A 19,250-nucleotide genomic window follows, 5' to 3' on the forward strand; every position below is an offset into this window, starting at 1 on the left:
AGCATAACGGAATGATAAGTTTTTTATTAGTGTAAGGGGGAGAAAAATACCTTTAATGGTAGAACGCTTGGAGACAGATGACTAATATAGAACAGATGTGGTTGATGCCGCACCTAATGGCAGCAGTGGAAGGATGTATGCAACAATCTCTAAAATTTTGGCAACCCCCATACCTTCGACGTAAAACAACCCCTAATAGCAGTTGAAGCCTTGCTGTAAAGCAGAAGTAGCAAAGTGGTTAAGAGTAGTTGGTTGGGAAATGAGAGCTGAAAGAGAAAACTGCAGTGCAGTGATTGGTTTGATTTGCTGAATAAATTGCTATGTTCAGATTCAATTTGTATCAATAGGCAAAGCACTGTACACCTGCAGAGCCTGTCACACTTGGTATCCAAAACTCTGACACAGCTAGTCTTAAACAATCTTTTCACTGGTGTCAATAATTAAAGTTTCCCCTCCCCCCCTCCAAAACAAATCCCAAACCCACAAAACTTACACTATTTGCCTTTTTATTCCTTAAGGAAGAAAAAAAAGAGAGTAATGTTTCTCTTGGGCATTTCCTAAAAAGAAACAATGCTTTTTTTTATAAATATATGGAATACTGTAGTATTCTCAATGGATTACTTTAAAAGTAGCCAAGGGGTACTGCTCATTCAGTAGAAGAATTTCTCTTTATTAAATGTGACTGAAAGCTAGAAGCATAATGTGCTGTCTTCCTAATATGGTGGAAATTGTGCTTTTAGAATGTGCAGCTGTGATGTAAAATGGGTACATGTTAAAGCTTTTACATTTGCACCCAGCAATTGATGTTTTTTCCTGTCTACAATCCCTATGGTTTTTCAGGATTGAGAATAGCTGGTTTCTAGGGAGTGCTTCTTTTTTTTTTTTTTGGGGGGGGGGGGCTCAAACCCTGTTGAGTATGTTTCACAATGAGTTCAGAATCTGAACTCTCTAGGTTTGCTTGGAGTTTGGAAAAACCCATGTGGGTCTGTTTAAAGGTTTGAGTTCAAATTGTTGTGATGGGAGTTTTCAGGAGGGACAAGACTGAACAAGAGTTCATAATATGATTCATGTAGAATAATATTTTGGAAAAAGGGGAAGGATGAATTTTAGGATGAGGTATAAAGACTCCAGGATGCAGAAACTTACTTGGACCAACCCTAGTAGATTTTAAGGGCAACTCCTTAGGCATTTTGAAAGTCACAGAACTGACTGAGAGGCCTACCAGCTTCATATGTTCTATTAGGAAATTCCATATATTTCCAGGAGAAGAGAAAGAGACAATTATTTATCTGTTAGAGAGACAAAAGGGAGCCTCATTTTACCTTTTCCTGTTTGTGTGGCTGTTCGATGCTGAGTAACTTTTCTCCTGACCCTTCAAGTTGCTGTGCTAATTTTACTCAGAATCTCCCAAATTCTGATTCTTATGGTAAATCTGCTTCTTTTTTTGCTCAGCCCAGCAGTAAGTACAAACTTTGAAATGTTCCTTTTAATTACAATTGACATTTGTGAACTTGGGGTCAGGCTACCTTCTGAAAAAATGCCTACGTGGCAAATTTCAAAAAGCATTTTTGGCAATTGCAACCCAAAAGATCTATGGAAGGTTCTATAAACTGATTTTCAGCCTTCTTTAGTATTAGCTTAACAGTGTAATGTTTAATCAAAATGTTTGATATTTAAATATTAAACATTGCCATTTTCCTCTGGACTCTTAAACTAATATTAAAACAGGGCGAACAAGAGCATCTTGTTTAATTATTGTTAATGGTTTCAGGCAAATTCAAAGACTTAAATATCAGCACTTATTACGCATCTAAAAGTAATGCTATTCTACTTATTCTTGGTGACAGGTATTTTTGGCATGCAAACTTAAAATATTTTGAACTGACGTAGCCTTCTTTAATAGGTAATTCCTTTACACTGGAAGGAAGTTGAGTGTCAGGATGAAAATAACAGTCAGTTTTTGATGATGGAAAGAAGGTGTCCTTCCCAATATGTTTAGGAGTGACAGTCTGTGATCAGAAATTTATTATCAATTAGGAACATATACCAGTCCATATTCTTGGCTAAATTTTTAAGGACATCTCTTTTTACTCTGTACTTTATGTGGAAAACCTTCACATCATAGACTGATAGCCTCAAAAACATCCAAAACATCAGGGAAATTATTCTTTTAAATTTGCACTTCCACGGAAACAAGTAGTGTTTAAAAGCCATATCTAACTACCTGATTTTTTAGTGCTTCTACGTCTGTTAAACAATACAAAACAAACAAAACAAAACAAAAAAGGGCAGGGGGAAGGAAACACTGGTGCTTTCTTTCCAGTAGTGGATAAAGAATATCACTGATGAAATCTAGAAAGCAGTCAAAAAGCACAGTGCTAATTTGGAAGACCTTTAACAGTTGCTGTCTAGGCAGTCTTTTAAATAGGGTTAAACTAAATCCTTCAGCCTAGATCTTTGTTTACAGACTTAGTTAAATTGAGGGGCACACTGGCTCACCATCCTTCCTTCAGGCTACCCAGAGGGGACAATCAAACACCTTTTTATTTAATGCTGCTGGAAACAGTAGAAACTGTTCCACAAAGTACTTGGCTGTGTGGCAGAACTTTTGCTTACCCACCTGAAGAAATAAAAGTCTTTTCTGAAACCAAAATTCAGACACCAGTGGATTTATTGGCTGCAGCTGATGAAGTGAGAGGCTAAAAGCAAGAGCAGTGCTCTGGGCCATTCTGCTGATGATTCTGATGCCAAACAGGAGAGCTTCTTCTGGGTTTTGGCTTATTTTTGCTGATGGTATTTATTTCTGAGCAAGAAAGCTGTTCTCTGGTTTTAGACACAATCAGGTGTCTTGACATTCATAATAAATAAGCAAGATTGTGAGAAGGAAATGTTTGATGACTCTTCAGTTTATCCTAACAGAAACAGCAAGCAAGTTTTCTCACAATAGCTAAATGTTCAAGATAAAAAATGTGCAACAGTCTTAATTACTGCAGTATATTAAAAAATGGATGGATGCATTGTATTTGTGTTATGCTTCAAAAGCATGATCTTTTCTCACTCTGATTTTTTGTATGTCATTTTGTTAGAAGTACCATAGGTATCCAGCACTTGCCATAGAGGGATTTGCCTGACTTCCTGTCAAATTTGTGTTTGTTTACAGAAAGCTAGAAGGAACTTTAGCCAAAAGGGATTTGGTCAGTTGATGTCAGTAGGCACTGCCAGCTTTTATTGTTTTACCATGTCTGTGTTCTTGGTGAAGAGTCTGTTTCCTGTCTTCTACTTTTAGGGAGCTTTGTTTCTTTCAATCAGGTGGTTAATGAAGGTGAGGAATCTCTTCCTAGACTTCATTATTGACCTCTTCAGTGGAGCAAGAGAGTTCTGAGTTTTGACTGCTTGTTGTTTTTAGAACAAGGACACAAGAAGCTGCATTAACTTATTGAATAAAAGAAATGAGACTTAGGTGATGATGCAAATGATGATTCAGAAGAAGTTTTAAATGAAATGCCAATAAATATGATCACAAGGCATACCTACTCAGCTATTTCTTGATTGGTTGGCACAGCTCTGTATGTTTGTTTGCTACCTAAAGCCATTAAGCAATATGTTAGTGATGAAGACAGTTGAGCTATAAAAACCAAATGCCTGAAACAGAATTAGTATGCTAGTCATACAAGTATTCCTCAGTGTACAGAGACAAACAGGCTCCTGAGATTGTGGCTCCTTGATAGCTAGCTAAAGACCTACAAGTCAAGAAGAAATTGTGAGAGGATATTCAAGGATGTATCTATTTTTTCTGCTTGTGAAGGAAAGGATAAATAATGAATAACAGTAAAACAAGTCAAGCAGGAATAGGTGAACTGCTTTTTTTTCTGCCATGTGATGCTTATTTGCTTCATTCATGCATCATAAGTTTGAAGCTTGTTGTCAGTGCTTTCTTAATCTTCCAACGCAGAACCCTGGAGCATACCCACACTACATATTCTTGGAAGTATATCGAAGTAACGACAGTGATTCAGGCTGAGGTGAATGGAAAAGGGAGAGACTTCTAATTTGTAGTGATTAGATAAGTACTTAGGTAAGTACTTTTCATGAGCTTGCATTTATTTGCTCTTTGCAGAGATTATTAAGGTGTTACCCTTCATATGCTGTTTTTTTTGTTTTGTGTTTTTGTTTTTTGTTTTCTTTAAAGCAGATAGATAGAGCTATTTACATCAGAGGGAGTTTATGAGGAAAAACATGAGGCCTGATTTGCTACTGTCGTTCTATACGCACGTGCTTCCTTTATCATTGAGCAATGCTGAAATGCTAACCAATCAAAATGGTAGTATTTACATAGCAAAACTGTAAAAACTGGATATAACACAATGTATCATTAAGAGTTTACTTGTTAGCCTTCCTGAATGAGAAGAGCTATATTCTAGTTCTTGTAGAGACTGGGACCTGTGGTGCTTGAGGAAGTTTATTAAGGAAACATATGGCAGCAAATGTGGCAGTTAAATTGATAAGCTTTCTGAAGTGGATGACTTACACCTGTGTGAGAGATATGATGGCTATTTGCTGCTGTTTTTTTGGATTTGGGAAAAGGAATAGTTACAGCTGTTAGTTTTCTCTTAAATTCTGGTCTCCTAGACAGATATTTTTACTGCTGTGCAAAACTGCAGTTGCACGTTCTTTATCAAAGACATTTTGGGATCAAGATACCCAGTAATTCTCATTGACTTCACTGAGTACTCATTTGCAACACACAGTCGTTTTAGGTACTTGACAATGATTTGATTGGTTATTATTTTGTTTCAATCAGATCACATATTGCATGTCACTGCAGATTGAAAAGACTTCATAAGCACCTGCTCTGAATTGTGTTTTTGTATGTTAAATTTAGTCATAAAATAATTTTAACCAAGAATGTTTGTTATCTGTGGTTGTTGCTCTTAAAATGAGAAAAGTCTTTTTTTTAAATGGGAGTCTCTTTTTTGTATTTGTTTTTATTTGTTTTGTTGGGATCTTTCTGTATTCCTATGTGGGCAATGTTTTAACTATAAACTGAGAAAAGGAGATGAGCTACTTGTTTAGCTTATATCAGCTTTGAATATTGGGAGATCATGAGATAGAATAAAACAAAAATAGCAACATAAAAAGTTATATTACCATTTTATATTTTTTTTAATTGCCACATAACATTTTTTGCAATGATGTATGTGATGAAGGGGTCCAAGTGGTAGCAATCACCTGCAATTTATATGCAAGTTATTAGCAAGTGATACTTTAGGTTCTTCTATATAACAATGCCATTCTATTTCAAAATTTTTATTTCAATATAATGTGCTCCTTCAGAGGATTTATGACATTTTATGCTTTAAAAAATGAGGAGAGAAACTTTCAGAGCTGCTTTTCAAGCAACTGTGTGCACAGTGAAAGCAAACTACATGCACATCAAGAAAGAGATGTATGATACACATCAAGAAAAAACTGGAACATTTCACTTTTTTCATCAGATAGTTAGTTTAAAAATGTCAAATAAAGGCTATGTTCTTTTCATTTTAACTAGAAAATCCTCAGCAATAGCTATATAGCAAGAAGAAAACATTCCTGGATTGTTATGTTACATTCAGAGTTCCTCTCATTTCCCAAAATGCACAGCTGCTCTGTCATTTTAAGATTTAGAAGTCACTGCATTTATGTTTTAACGATCAATAGCAGCTGTTGATTTGAGTCATTAATGAGATTTTGACTGCATCTGCATTTAAACCTTGTGTATTCTGCAGGAGGCAGAGTATGCTTGGAAAATGAGATTTCTGTCATGGTTATAATAGAGAGTTTTACGTGTTCAAGCTGGGAATGCACAAGAGTGAATCCTCTGCTCTACCCTATGGAAGGTTATAGTTTGTAATGTATAGTACAAACTTTCTGTTAAATGAGAAGGCTTAGAAGAAGAACTCTTGCTGAAATTTCAAATAGAGCCCTTTGTTCTATGATCACAGAAAATGGCCCTTGGGTGAAGGAAGGTACCTACCACTTCTATGTTGAGAGCAAAATAGTAGGAAAGTGTCCTCAAAGTGAAATGCAATTTTGTAGCTAGCTCATTTATTAAAATGCCATCTATTACTTCCTTTGAGGGCAGCAGAGTAATTTGAGAGTGACAGATTGAGTGCATACAGTGTCACTTGGGAGATGTTTAATATAATGTCATAGATATTTAGGTATAGTTAAACTGCTCTTAAAAATGGCAAATAATAACATTCCTAAACAAAGCCCAAATTATAATTGTGATCTATAACAAATTTCTCCTTATAGTTAAGTGTTCCTGTATTAAAAAAATGTTTTAACTACCACTGTTCCGTATTAGAGCTCAGTAGAAAAAAAAAATATATATATTTTTTCAAGCAGCAAAGAGGTCATTTCTAATATGGTTTGCGTTCTTGCACCCTGCCTTCTCTGACGTATGTATTTCATTAGCATATCAATACGTTCGCTTAAAAACTTGTTTTGTCTACTTCAGAGCCTTGCAAAGTTGCACTGGTTAATTTCTCTTTAACGATAAGCTAAAGGTAATTCCTTTCTGATATTAAAAAATGCAGAATTTTCCAAATTAGGAGTTAGTGAAAATGTACAAAAAAATCCAGAGTGAACTATGATAAAATTTTCCTATAGAACTACTATAATGTTGTATTTAGTCCTACCGAACAATGCGTAGTTTCAGGCTTCTCATTGGGTGGTTTGTCCATAGTAAAGCTATGTCTCTATCAGACAATTGCTAGTTATGGTCTAAACAGGCTAATTGTTGCTGCAGAATCTGTAGTACTGCACATTAGGGCAAGTGACAGGTAGCTTAGGAGAACTATCGGAGAATGCTGACATGTAGTTTGCAGAATGATGGGATCAAGCAACTATGTCAAATGTCAGTCAAATGTCAGTTTCATGAGGAGTAAATCCATAAATTACCCAAAACATCTTATAGTAAAGTAGCACACAGCAAAGTTAGAAATTAAAGTTTTTTTAGACTTTCTAGCTTTCTTTCAGGCAGTGTAGGCAACGTATTGATTTCTGGTACGACAGGTAGTTACATTCATCACCACTGCTTAAGAAAAGATGTCCTAAAACATCCATAGTCATCACATAATGTTTCTCGTATAGGTTATTCATTATTCAGAGATAACTGTGTTAGAATTTGGCTGTCATGGACAGTTTCAAAAAAGATGCTACCTCTAATTTGGCCAGAGAAATTAAGGATGTTGTGACACAATGCTAAGGTTGACAAGAACAATGACATCTTTTCTTTATCTCTCTCAAAACTTGTCCACTGCTGACAAAGGCTATTTCTTCATCCCATTTGTCCTATACAAATCTTTCTGTTTTTTTAGTCCTTGGATCTTTGATTTGGCTAAGTGCCTGCTCTCGGTTCTTCAGTATCATTCTCTCTTTTACAGGGGAGGACTTACCCTTCGGCTTTTGACATACTATATTGCAATTACAGCCTGCATTTGCACTAAATCGTGCCACTTGGGCACTGCGGAACCAAACAACTAGCTAGAATTAAATCATTTCATACAAATAACTGCAATTGTAGCAGACTAATTCACTTTGAGAGTTTATGACTACGTGAGTGTGGATCTCAGTCCTGTACGAGCTTGGGTTAGCAGCTGAATATCCATAGCCCCGATGTGCCTCATCTCATTGTCCAGATGCTGAAAAACTCAGAATGCAACATGCTTAAGGGTCTCCCCATCCTTACTCCTTCATCCCATGTCAGTAGTTACAGTGGAAAGTAGCAGAAGTCTCTCATAACTTTGTCCACTAGCATCCTCATCTGGAGAAATTACTGACTGCTCTCTACGTTGAGACCTTTTGGAAGAAATGAGTGAGCTAAAATTTCTGCTCCCATGTCTGAACACAGACAGGTTTGGAGATTAAGGAAATGCGGAGAAATAGTTCAAGAGACAGCTCTGACTCAACTTCATGAACTAAATAGTCGATGAGTATCGTAAACTAGATAAAAGAATGATTCAGAATTTTTGTATCAGTACTGGTTCAACTGACAACATTTTCTTGCCCCGGAGATTACTTTATTTTTTCATTATGTCTCTTATTATTAATGATAATTTCAGGGGAGGAAAAAAAAAACAACTCTGTGTGCTGTAATTTGTCTGTTGCATAGCACAAAATGACTTCATAATTCTCCTTATAGACATTTAAAGTTAAAAAATTGACTTTCCTGGTGAGATAACTACTGGCTAAGAGTAAAACCATGATTTCAGGCATCATCCCACAAACACTTTAGTAGTAGTGAATGTCATGGGATTAATTATATGTATAAGGGTTGCACATCTGGGTCCTTGGACACTTTTAACTGCTGAGTAGAGACTGATTTTTAGCCATGAGTAGTGTTGTGGAAGATATTACGAATGTAGTCTGATATTGCCTACATTTTAACATTGGGAAATTTTAACATCCATTCCATATCCAACAGTATGTGTAGGCAAAAGACCAGTAGTAACTCTCATGCTATGGAGTAACGCCCGCAGTATGTTTATACCGAGACAATGGAAGCAAGGCTTTTGTAATTATTTTTGCTGAGACCTTATGGTGAATTTTAGGATTAAAGAAAATGAAGTATCTATTCATAAAGAATATGTACTTATATTTAGTGTAAGCATACTTAAACAAAAGTTTTATATTTGTACTTATAGTAGGTATAGTTAAGCTTTTTCAGATGCTTAGCCATTTTCATGGAAATGTGGCTTAGGTCTTGATGACTTCTACAAAATAACAAAGCTTTCCTTTACCATTTTTGTCTTCCAATCACACCATTCCTGATTGAAATCTCTGAGAAAAAGGAGCTTTTCAGCCTCAAGAAAACCAATCCTAAAACATTAAGCATAGCCCAATCTCCTGCGCTGAGGGTGAAAAATCCCTATTGGATTGAGGATAAAGCATAGTATATGCCAGGTCTCAATTAATGTGTAGGGAAAGCTATAAGCAAGTGAAAGACTTCTGCATATAATTGAATACAATTGTATATATTATATTGATAATGTTTTAATAGACTGGATAGCATAAAACTCAGTAGGCCTTTGATTCAGTACACTCAGGAGCATCCCAGAGTTAGACCTTTCATACTGGTAGCCTAATTTTTAACTGGATAAGTAACATCTCAAGGCTAAAAAAAAAAAAAAAAAAAAAAAAAGAGCTAAGTAGTATTTTGTAATATTTTGCACATTTCTTTTGTATCATTTAAGGGATACATTAATTCTCTTTGTTGTCACATTTGTCATAACAGCAGCAGACACTTCTTACTGATACTTCTTCCAAAACTCACCTAGAGAATACAGTGACGCTAAAGGAAAAAATGTGCCCTTTCTTTAGCTGAGGTATTGCAATCTATCCCATCCATAGTTTTTTCCATGCAGATTTCTCTCTAATCTAATTGTACCTGACTTGCAATATGGAGTATTCTATTTTCATAGTAAAGGGATGTGTACTTTATTTGTCCATACTGGGCACAATGTGTCTACACTGTATAACAAAATAACACATACCAATGCAAGGTAAGGTAAAAGAGCACAAAATATTATTTAGAATTAATATGCAAAACCAAAAGGTAACATGCATGTGTGTTACATAAATGAGGTAATGTTACTGTGGATATCTAATTTTTCATAACTATAATGCAATATTTTATCTTTTATTTTAATAGCTGACATTTATGCTTCTTTGTTAAGAGAAGGAGAGTAAGTTAATTGGAATGGTTTTCAATAATTGTGTAGATTTTTCACATGAAAATAATATTTGACTTCAGGCCATGCTTTTTAACCATGCTTTTTAATGTTATTTAACGATACAATTTAGAACGGAGGACTTCAAGAAGTAGACTGGGTGACTGACCAGAACATTTTTGTTGCAAAATAGTGATCATTTACATCTGTTCTCTGAATAAGATTTTTTCTACTACTTTGTTCATAGCATGAAATATCACATAGATGCTCACTTCAAACTAAGTAGTTCTCAGCAGAAATAAAAGGGCCAAAAAATGACTGGAAATACTGTACGAATGCAGCGTTAGAGTCATTTTTTGCATTGATATAGTACTTAACAAGAAAAATGCAATGCACTCCTTTCACTGTAGGTAGCTTTCAAATGAAAGGTGTTTCACTGTTTTATGGCTATGAAATTGTTATTAATGAGAATTAAGTTTTAACAAAAATTTAAAAGGTGACGATCAATACACACTCCAAGTATCTTAAGCTCAGGCTTGTAAATATTCACAGGCTGGAAACACATTTTTTCCTGTGATGCCAGCTGTATTCATATTATTTATTATCCCACCTAACAGAGGATCCATTTATTTTAGGCTTTTAAAATTAAATGTCTTATTGTTGCTGTCAGTGCCTTCTCTTTTGCTACTGAATATTGTACACACTAAAGAGTGTTACTTGCATGTCCCGTGGATGGGACTGAGCATAAAACAAGTTTCATTTATCTTGCAGACTCACTGTAAAGCCTCAGACATATCTAAACCAGTGATTGAGCTTGTGGATGTCTCAAAAGCTATCACTGACACAAATCAGTAATTCACATGGTGCAAAATACACCAGCTCAAGCTAGGAAAGTTAGAACATAATATTTAACACTTTTTTTCTGGCTAAAAGAAGAAAAGAAATTCATAGGACTGTGTCTGATTAGTGGGGTGTGCATCTGAAAGTAAAGACAAATAAACAGCACCAAGTGGCAACGGTTGGGGCAGGAGAGAAGACCAGGGACATCACATCTTTCTTTCTAGTAGCTAGCCACCTCCGAGTTCAGTTGAGGCTGCCCATCTTCTCTCAAGTGTCATTCCTGGATCACGTTATCTTCACTGTTTCTGCACTGTCCGTCTTTTGGGCACTGAACAAATTTGGCTTCCCCTCGGAGCAGTTGCAGACCCCAGCAGTTTGGTTACCTAGCTAGTCCTCCACACCCATCTGTTCAAAATCTCCCTATCCGCAATACCTTCACCTATTTCTGGCCACCCTCAAACCCTCATAAAACTTACCATGTTTTGAGCTGGGTAGGTATTGAAAAGTAAACAGTAGCAGTAAATTGAAGCTGTATAAAGGTTACTAGAATGGTTTATCTCTGTATTATTTTAAAAGCTTCTGTTGAAGGACTATGACAAGGAAGTTGAATCTGCATCTCTGAAAATTGTAGATGGTTTTAATGCCATGTAATTAACCTGGCTTTTAGTATAATAATAGTAAATAGACTACTACCATTTTTCTCCAAAACCTGTAACAGGAATACACGTAAAGGTTTCCTTCCCACCCCCCCCCCCCACCCCTGCCCTCCCAGACACTTTGAGAACATAATGGTATTAATAAGGGTGGAAGGAAGAATTATTTGAAAACACTGCTCACAATCAGTGATCCTGCTTCTACCAAGTATCATTCCCATTCCCTTTTGGATTCAATTTTCAGTTAACAGATCTGATTTGGAGAAAAGCTCTTTTAAGCATGTGACTACCATAATTTATTTGCACTGAAAGTCTTTGTATAAGAAAGAACTAGGGAAAGAAAAGCTAATGAATAAACAAGGAATAGTTTAAGAACAAAAGAGGGAAGAATAATACCGTATCTCTCTGAGCAGCAGAACAGGCGGAAAGAAGAAAAAAATGTGGTAAGGAAACTTTGGAGAATAAGACATAAGAAGCAAAGTGTCTCTTTTTTGGAGACATTGTGTGTGTTTTTCAGCTGTGGGATATGAAGCAAGATGTCAATAGCAGAGCTGGAGTTTAAGGTAGAGCTCGAAGACAATTGAGACACATGGAAGCAATTGTATAGCTGGCACAGCAAAAATGTATATATGGTTCTGCATCTAGAAATTTCACAGTCGCTCCAAAGATGTGCTTTATGGCAATGGTAATGCTGATTGACAGTGGGTGACACACAGATCCAGTCAGCTAACTGCAATGGAGTAGAGTGGAATACAACAGAGCACAGAACAATTATTCTGCAAAAAAGACCAAAGCCCTAATACTAGGATTTCAGTAGTAGTAAATGGATCAGAATGGTGATTTGTCTGTTGCGTGGTCTTCCTCCAAGATGGCCCAGCTGTCCCAAGAGAAAATGCAAATGCAACAAGCAAACAAAACATAGAAATAATCAAATAGCCAGAGATGGTAAAAATCCTCTTTCAGGAACTTTTTTCCAAATTGTTTTTAAAATCACGAAGCGTGACATTTAATATCTCTTTCAAAAAAAAAAAAAAATAATGTTTGGTCTGTATAAGACTCCCAAGACTATCAAGAGTTATAAGTGCCGAGTTGTTCTTTGAATCTTGGTAAGGTCTTGACTTCAGTGACATACCGTGGCATTGAGTTCCATAATCTAATTATGTGCTGCATTAAGAAGTATGTCCTTTTATCAGATTTGGAGCTGCTGCTTTTCACTTTCACTTAATCTCCTTTTGTTCTTGAATTATGAGATGCAGGAATACAGAAACTCCTGATCTATTTTCTCTTTACCACTTACCATTTTTATACTTTCATCATATCCCTTCTTATTCATCTTTTTTTCCTAAGGTTAACAATTGTAATTTTTTCAATTTTTTTCATATGAAGGCTTCTCTATATGCCTAATTATTGCAATCACTCTTCTCTGAATACCTTCTAATTCAGTAATATCCTTTTTGTGATGGGGTGACCAGGACTTCACATCACTCCAGAGAAGGGAAAATTATTGATTCATATAATGCCATTATATTTTGTTTCTTATTCTCTAGCTCATTTCTTATGCATCTTATTTGCTTTTTTTCACTGCAGCTGCACATTGAGCAGAGCTCTTCTTGAGCTGTCTGCTGTGAGGCCCAGGTGCTTTTCCCAAACTGGCACTCTTAGTTGAGATCTCTGGTAAAATGAATGATTTGTTACCAGTTTTCTCACCAATATGCATTACCTTGAATTTATAATAAATAATTTTCACCTCTTTTTTTTATTATCCATCCACCTAGCTAGGTCAGTTACCTCTGAAGTTTCCTGTCTTCTTCAGACTTGGTTAACAAAAATTTTCTGTGCTATCTGCAAATTTTGCCACATTGCTGCTCACTCATTTTTTCACATTGTTAATTAATGTTTTTTGAACACCTGGTCCTTGTATGGAGCCTTGAAGCACCCCGCTGTTAGCTTTTTCATATAATGAAAATTGACATTTTTTTTAATCTTTGAGAAAAGTTTTGCTTCGTTTTGCTTCCTATCCCATAATGACTTAGTTTTGTTAATCTCTTGAGAAGAACCTTGTCCTTGCTGCATTTGTTCAATGAATCTGACAAGGTTAAGGGCCCAGATACCTTCACAATTAAAGCTAAATGTTCATGAGACAACTGTGCTCCTTGTGACCGCAAGGATGGAAATTAAGGACAAGGAACGGAAATTTAGCTAATTCATTCAGTATGTTAGGCTGACACATTCAAAATTAAGAGTTTTTAACATAACAGTTCTTAACGCTGTCTTGCTGATAATCCTAGCAAACAAGAATGAGTATAATCATTCTAAATAGGCAGGGGCATAAGGCTCTGCCTTTTACACCTAATACTTAACCCTCTGGGAGGGGTGGGGAGAAAAAGGAAACGAGTGGTAAGCCCTAGGCAGCTATTAATTTTCTCAGCTTTCTTTCAAAATCTGATATGAACCAAGATATTTTAAGATTCAGAATCCCCAGAGTTCTTGTGGAAGAGGGAAAAGACAAACCAATTCTGAGGCTTGAAATGTCCTAAAATCCCCTAGACCTGCTTATTTCCTGGTCTCTCTCTCTCTTTCTCTAAAGTGTTCCCCATCCTCTCCCTGAGAGAGTCAATGTCTGCTTCATCAGCCCTGCCTGTCTACAGTATGCAACAGAACCCAATACCTTTCTTCACGAAGAAGATTACTTGCCCAGAAGAAGGCTTCTCAGACTGCTTGGGACACCTTGCACAGATGCATGCCACTTCCTTGAAATCAGAGTGGACCCTAAAAGACATCCTGAACATATTGGTGGAAATGTGATCAGTCACCTGCAACTCAGACCCCACCTACTTGGTAAAGGAACTAAAGACAGCTAGAACTTCTTATTAAATTGCCAAAGTTTTATCTGGAGGAAATGTTATGTTTTCCTTACCATAGTCCACCCAGCCCTAAAGCAAACTATTTTGGGTGGAATGGAGGTTGACAGCAGGTATCAAGTCTCTCTTTTCTGAACAACACTTACTAAAATGTTAGTAAACTCTCTACAACTGGTTCTGGAGCCTTCCTAATAAGATTTTAGGCAGAATGTGGAAAAGAAACAGCATTGAGAATGCTCATGGATAATCTATGGCTACCTGTGGATCATTTATACTTCTATATTATATATATATTAATTTTCCTAGAGCAATCTATTGTTTTTGATATAGTCAAGTATAGGACACTAAATTATAAGAGTGTCATGGCAAAACTCACTACTTTGGCCTTTTTTTTTTCTTTCTGCATAGTAAAACAAAAAATAGTATATTATTAAAGCACAATCAACAGTATAAATATAGGTTCTTTTCTGAAGGAAAACAGTAGAAAGAAAACTTGATGCTGTTCACTTAGTTTTGGAAGGCTCTAAAATAACACACTATTTGTGCTGCATAAGAAAATGACAGGAGTAGAACATAAATTGTACAGCTATACCTATTAATGAATATAATGTTATATCAATGATGTTTTTGCATCAAATATAGCAACAGAAACTATACTATGTGCCATTTAGCTAATTTAGGGGAAAAATGTATACGAAATACACAAGCTCACAGCAGTGAACAATCCAAAGCTGAATTCTTTTCACTATATAATTGCAAAATAAGCAACAATCTAACAAAAAAGTTATTTAAGTCCTTACAGTTTGCCAGCCAAACCTAAGAAAATGACTTAACGTTAAGTGCTTGAAGGCTTGAGTTTTGCAGAAACAATGCATATGCAAAACAATGAAAATACTATGCCTGCTGCTGGCTTTGTACTCAAAACATCCATGCTTTGCATTTGCTGTAGATTAATATATCTCTTGAATTGTGTGTATATCATATAGTGTAAGAGATTAATATATGCCTTTTTAATAGTGCATTGCTATTTGGGAGAACATCACAGAATATTTTTCAACATCTCTAAGAGGCTGTCACTCATTAAATGGAGCCTATAGCCCACCATTTTTAATGTAAACCCACTATGACAAAATGTAGCAAATAAACAAGCATTAAAATCTTGTCTGAAAGAAATCAGTATCCTAATAATATTACAGTGCACAATCAGCACATTTTTCACAGGACGTTTTTTTCTTCTCTGTTTCTCTAGAACTTATATGAAAACTAATGTGAATATAGAAAAGATTTATCAGAGGTTTTCAGGAAGGCTTCTTCATTCTCTCTTTCCCTTAAAATGTTGCACATTCATTTCTGTTCCCTAGAGTTTAGTGGGACAGCGAAACCTGTGAGCGATATTGCATTTTTCAGAGAAAGTGTTTTTAATACTTTCTCTGTCTCCATCTGATATCAAAATTTATAATTTTAATGTATAGAACAATAAATGAAGCAACACAGTACATAAAGGATTGTATTGGCTAGCATATTTCTACATTTGTGTGCAAGCTCCTGTTCCATGATCTTAAACTTGTGAGAAAAAAGCTCTCAGTTTCAGGTCGTGTGGTTTTCTGTGACTATTGGGAGTAGTCTCTTATCTTTTTTTTTTCCTTTTGCTTCAGCTAAGTAATGAAATTAGGAGACATAGAAGATAAGCCTTGTAAATTTTAGCAGCATTATTTCTTTTTTTTTTCCTGAAATTCACAGCTGTAAAAAAGAGTATGCAAAAGTTCCTTACTCAGCCATCCTACACTTAATCATTGGCTTTTATCCGTTTCATATAAAACTCTGGCACAGTGTGCTGTTCCTACATTTACTTGTGATGTTGCACAGAAGTACACTCATAGAGACATAACCATATGACATGATTCTCTTTAGTCCTTACAGTTTCACTAAAGGAAAACAATTGACTCCACAGAAATCAATGGGAATTCTGTTTTTGACCTCAGCAGAACTAATATTTCATCCAAATTTGACAAAGATATAGTTGAAAAGCTGTTTTTTATGAACACTCTGAAATCACTTGTGATTTCTCTGTGTTTTTGTGAGGGCTCCCTATTTTTCAAATACATTGATTTTTTTCTGACACTTTTAATTATACTTTTCTGTGTAAGATAAACTATGATCAACCCTCAAACCATCTAGTCAGAACTCTTAAAGAAGAATTATATATGGTTCCCAGAAGGAAACTACTGAAAACAGTAAAGCTAGATGGACAGGTACATTAATTATTACATTAACTTCGAATTTCTTTCGTACCAGTTCCGCTTGGAGAAATGGAGAATCCAGCAAATCAAGCATTTGACAAGTGATGCAGAAAATATCGTGCCATTTATCTGTTAGAGAAGAAAATACTCTTCTAGCTGAATCTTACTAAAAGAAACTTGTATTACTTCATACTAATATCCCAGATTTCACAAGAGTGATGATCTTGCCTGATTTGTGACAAGATGTGAATATTCTATCTATATACAATGTTATTTTAATTATATTAGTATATAGCTATCAACATGTCAGCATTAGCATCTTTGAATGTTATCCATCCTTACATCCTTGCCTTTTCAAAACATAATGATCAGAGTCTTCCCTTGAATTTTCCTAATTGCTATGAAACCCAGAGCTGAATCAGTGGAAATATTTAATCTTTTCTGATCAAAATTAAGTATGGTATTGCAAATTCTTATGATATTCCCAAAGCTCTTACTGACCATTCATTGTAAAAGTGTAATGAGAGTGTAATTAAATACACCAAATGAGAGTGTAATTAAAATTCAAGATGTTCTAGTATGAAGATTAAAGTGTTGTATTTATCTTAGTAGGAACATTGCCTTATGAGTAATGTATTTATTTTAAAGGAGAGTCCTTAGTGTGTATTTTAATGACAGTTAATAGCAGTGTTAACTGTCATAGCTTCAATCTCTAATTTGTTTTTCATTGTTCATCTATTTTTGTTTAATTTGATTTCTCACATTTAAGATGAAATTAGACTGGCCTTTAACTTTTGGTTTCCATTTCATATTCCATCAAGTAGGTACAACACAGTGCTGTTCATGCAAAGTAAGTATAGGGCTACAGGAGAAAAACAGAACAACCTAAAATAGCAAGATAATGAATTTTATACTGACTTTTTCCTTTAAAATGTAAAAATATACTAATTCAATTCTTTTTTTTCCATAACTTCAAAACTATATGTGTATTCAAGGTACTGTATTTTTTGTCCCAAATTTATTTCAGTAAAGCAATGTAGAGATTTTTTCAGCACCAGCAGGACAGCCTAATAATATTGCCAGTATTACATCAGAGTTTTTTATTGTACAGCATATTATTTTTCACTGAAAGAAAAAAAAAAAAGGCTATGGTACTTCATTTACAAAGGAGATGAATGATAAATAAACATTCTAATCCTGTGCCTAATTGTAAAAGAAGAATTTTTATGAAGCAGTAGTTAGTTTGCACGTGAAGATCTCTGAACTGCCTTGTATATTGCAGATTACCTTAGCCAAATATTTGAAGTTTGTCCATAACATTAACGGAGAAAGGCGGGGTTTGAAATAGGGTAGATTACACGAGCTCTTCCCACCTCCCAAGATTTGGTAAATCCAAGTAAGTAGTCCTATAAGGACTGGAAGTCTGCATGTCTTTATATAGATTCAGTTCAAAATATTTCTTGTACTTAAAGCCTGCTTGGACAGATCTTGTATCTTTTCATCTACCTGTGGTTCTGCCTAGATGGTCAATCTCTAATAACTGCTGTGGTGGAAGATAGATCTGGTTAGGAAGGAAAAATAATGTTGTGTTGATTAACAGTAATTCCATTCATTTTAATTCAACTTTGGATAAAATAAATAAGAATTCATAGTAATTGCTAGATATAGTATTTTTGTAAGTTTAATGAACAGTGGATAGAAACGCCGTATTTCTTTCAAGATCATTCTTTGTAGGCCTATGCCAGTTAAATATTTTCCTGTACACTAAAAATAGATTTGCAAATTTTATATCATACTGTCTATGGGTGTCACCAACATATCTCCTATTCATGGAACTCCAGGGTAAAGTTTATTTTTGTAATATCATCACAGTCTTTTCCCTACCATTAATCCATAGCACATTGCTTTTTTATGCAGTAGTTAGTCTATATTCAATTGCACACTCTTTTCATCTTGAGTATGTAAAAGATATATGTAAATTACATGTATGTATTTTATAATTGAGATGTAAAAAAAAATGTATAATCTTCTTCCTTTCTTCTCATAACTTTATCATATATTCTTTGACTAAATAAGTCAGTACTTGATAAATATGTTAGTCAAGCCTTTTCTTATGGCTTGGCTGAGAGAGTGGGGCTTTCAAAAGCTGATCTTGAGTACCTGCTTGCAACTCTCAGGATGCTGAATTAGGATGCGTCATTTATGGTTGGCAGAATGGGATATGTGGAAATAAACACTTTTAATGTTAAAACCTGATATAAAGGAAACTTAACTAGTTCTTAGATCATTTAGTGTGAGAGAGATGATAAACTAAACAAAATCAAAGATGTACTCGGAAATTATTCAGATATTCACAGCGTAAGCTTTTCTGTACCCCAAGAGATCAAAAGGTAAATATGTGAACTGTTCACTTAACACTTCCTCATCTTGAGTCTTACCAAAAGTGTTATCAGTGGAAGATCTGTGTTGAGCCAATCAGAAATCCAGTGTTAAGCAAAATGTATGATCTTTGTTTCCTTGGTAACAGTTGTGTTTAGCACAACACAAAATATAGTTCTTCATTGCTCTAATTGGCACCTTTGTTGACAGTCTGAGAAGAAAGGTCAAGATGTGGGTTAGGCCTGGGACTGATGTACTGTCTTACAGCTGCAGCCTCTTTAGCTGAATGCTGCAATTTATTGAATAGACATGTAATTTTTAAATTCTGCTAATGTTCTTAGCAAAATTCTGTGGATACATTCTATGTACATTTACTCTTTACTTTTTTTTTTTTCCTTTTATGCTTTCCTACAAATAGTATGCTTGCAGAGTAAAATCTAGGTGAGAGAAAGTCAAACTGAGGTGCTAAGCTACTGAAAAAATATCTGCAAGTTGAACACTTGATAAATTCACTCACTGTTGACAGGAAGTGAAGTCTTTTCTACGGTGGAAGTATTAACACCG

General features: G+C 35.2%; 1 protein-coding gene across 9 annotated transcripts in view; it reads left to right on the plus strand.

Moving 5' to 3' along the window:
* Positions 1 to 19,250, plus strand: part of PCDH9 (protocadherin 9) — a 693,331-nt gene that overhangs the window by 163,408 nt on the left and 510,673 nt on the right. Inside the window, exon 3 of one of the 9 annotated variants that reach the window (XM_009680560.2) lies at positions 13,794 to 17,365. The exons of the other annotated variants lie outside the window; for them this stretch is intronic. Within the exon in view, the coding sequence (XP_009678855.2) occupies positions 13,794 to 13,814 (21 nt within the window). The 3' untranslated portion in view covers positions 13,815 to 17,365. Of the gene's footprint in view, positions 1 to 13,793; positions 17,366 to 19,250 lie in introns of those variants that run through there. 9 annotated transcript variants of the gene reach the window in all.

Source organism: Struthio camelus, chromosome 1 (genome assembly GCF_040807025.1).
Source record: "Struthio camelus isolate bStrCam1 chromosome 1, bStrCam1.hap1, whole genome shotgun sequence".
Lineage (NCBI taxonomy): Eukaryota > Metazoa > Chordata > Aves > Struthioniformes > Struthionidae > Struthio > Struthio camelus.